The sequence below is a fragment of the Alligator sinensis genome, unplaced genomic scaffold, assembly GCF_000455745.1.
Source record: "Alligator sinensis unplaced genomic scaffold, ASM45574v1 scaffold1892_1, whole genome shotgun sequence".
NCBI lineage: Eukaryota > Metazoa > Chordata > Crocodylia > Alligatoridae > Alligator > Alligator sinensis.
Genome location: NW_005842966.1, coordinates 357,559 through 359,333, shown reverse-complemented (window position 1 = coordinate 359,333; position 1,775 = coordinate 357,559). Strand labels below are relative to the sequence as shown.

General features: G+C 65.5%; 1 protein-coding gene across 1 annotated transcript in view; it reads right to left on the bottom strand.

Moving 5' to 3' along the window:
- Nucleotides 1–1,230, bottom strand: part of LOC102373105 (atherin) — a 2,204-nt gene extending 974 nt beyond the window's left edge. The window contains exons 1-3 of the mRNA XM_025192759.1: nt 822–1,230; nt 343–436; nt 152–263 (exon numbers count right to left, since the gene is read on the bottom strand). Coding sequence (XP_025048544.1) covers nt 152–263; nt 343–436; nt 822–1,215 — 600 coding nt within the window. The 5' untranslated portion in view covers nt 1,216–1,230. The remainder of the gene's footprint in view (nt 1–151; nt 264–342; nt 437–821) is intronic.
- Nucleotides 1,231–1,775: the final 545 nt, after the last annotated feature.

Here is a 1,775-nt window from a genome sequence, read left to right as displayed (position 1 = left end):
CCAGGGGGTGCCAACTCTGATCCAGGCCTGGGGGCACGGCCAGGAAAAGGGGCAGAGCTCTCCATGGGCCCGCTCCCAGCCCCACCCAGGGGCCAGCCCCCAAGTCCCCTCCCATCCCTGCGCCCAGCCCTGGCCCCACCCCCACTCCCACCTGCTCCTGGAAAGCAGCCGCCTGTTCAGCGAATCCGGCCTCAGTGAAATACTCAACGACATCCCGAACTGACCAATCCACCGGGTCCCCTGGCTTCTCCTTCTTCACAGAGCTGGGAGGGGGGAGAGTGTTGGAGCCATCACAGCCTGGTCACGGCCCCTGCCCCGCCCCCATGTGGGAAGGCGACTCACCTGCAGCCTAGGGGGGTCCCGTCCAACGCCTGCAGCCCTGGCCGTCCTGGGGAACCCGGCACTGAGGGGTCAGCACCTGCCATGGCTGGAGACCCTGTGTGGAGATGGAGCTGAGGGGGGGGGTGCCCACCACCTGCTGCCCCTCACTCCTGACCCAGAGCCCCCTGCCTCCACCCTGGCCACCATGCTGGTGCCCCTCACCCCCCCAACCCACAGCTCCCTGCCTCCCCACTCACTCCCAAACCACAGCCCTCTGCCTCTCCCCCCTGCCACCATGCTGGTGCCTCTCCCTCCACAGCCCCCTCCCTAACATTCCTCAGATGCAGCTGGGTCCTGGATGCCGAGACCTGACATTGTCATTCCATACGTGACCCCAGCCCCCTGGAACCAACCCCCTCCCTGCCCCAGTTGGACACCTGAGTCCCAGGGCACCAGGATCTGGGCGCTCCCAGCCCACCCCAGATGCCTGGTTCCCTTACCCGCCCTGTCTAGCTGGCCACAGGAGCCCCCATCCTTCTTGGCAGTGCCCAGCTGCTGGCAGGCGCTCTCAGCAGGGGAGCAGGCTTTGGTGTGGCGCCGCTCAGGCCCGGGGGGCCTCTCCGAGGCCTTGTCAGGGGATCGCTCATCAGGAGGGTGCCAATCCCGGGCATGGCCTCCCCCTCCTGGGGTCCCGCGGTGCCGGTCCTTACAGTCCCCGTTCAGTGGCAGGGGCTCAGCCCGGCCCCCCCCGGGCACCTCAAAAGCCTGGGCCTCGGAGCCTGACGACAGTGTGGAGGCCCCGTCATCCTCCTCATCCTCGTCTTCGTCCTCATCCTTCTCCTCCAGTGGCTCCTCCCCAGGCTTCTGTGGGCAGTAAAGGGGGTGGAGGGGCATTAGGGACCATGGTGCCCCTCACTCCTGATCCTGATGCCCCATTGGGGTGGGAATTAAACTGACTGTACCTCCCCTGCCCCCCTCGAGCATGGGGCTGGGAACTAGGAGATCAGCAGCTCTCTGTCACCAACTGGGGCCAGAGAGCTCCCAGCCACACGTGGGCAGTGTGGCTTGGCAGCCTGGAGGGGAACGGAAGCACTTCCTGTGTCCCAAACAACCTCAACCGAGCAGAACCCCATGACCCCGCTTCAGTGTCTCCATGTGAGAAAGGGGCCCATCTCACTGCTGCCCTGATTCACCCCCTACATGTGGCCTGGGCAGAGCCTGGCACCCCCCAGCAGCTTCAGGCCTTAGGGGAGCACCCATTAAAGGATTTAATTAAGGGCTGAATGCTAATCAAGCCCCATCCCCCCCGCCACCTCCCCCTGCACAGCCCAATGGTTGGAGCAGGGAGCTCCCAGCTCAGGCTGGATGGACCGTACCATGTGGGGTGGTGGTAGGGGGACATGGACAGTGCTCTGGGCCTACTGGGAAGTACCTTTCAGGACCAGGCCCCCCCC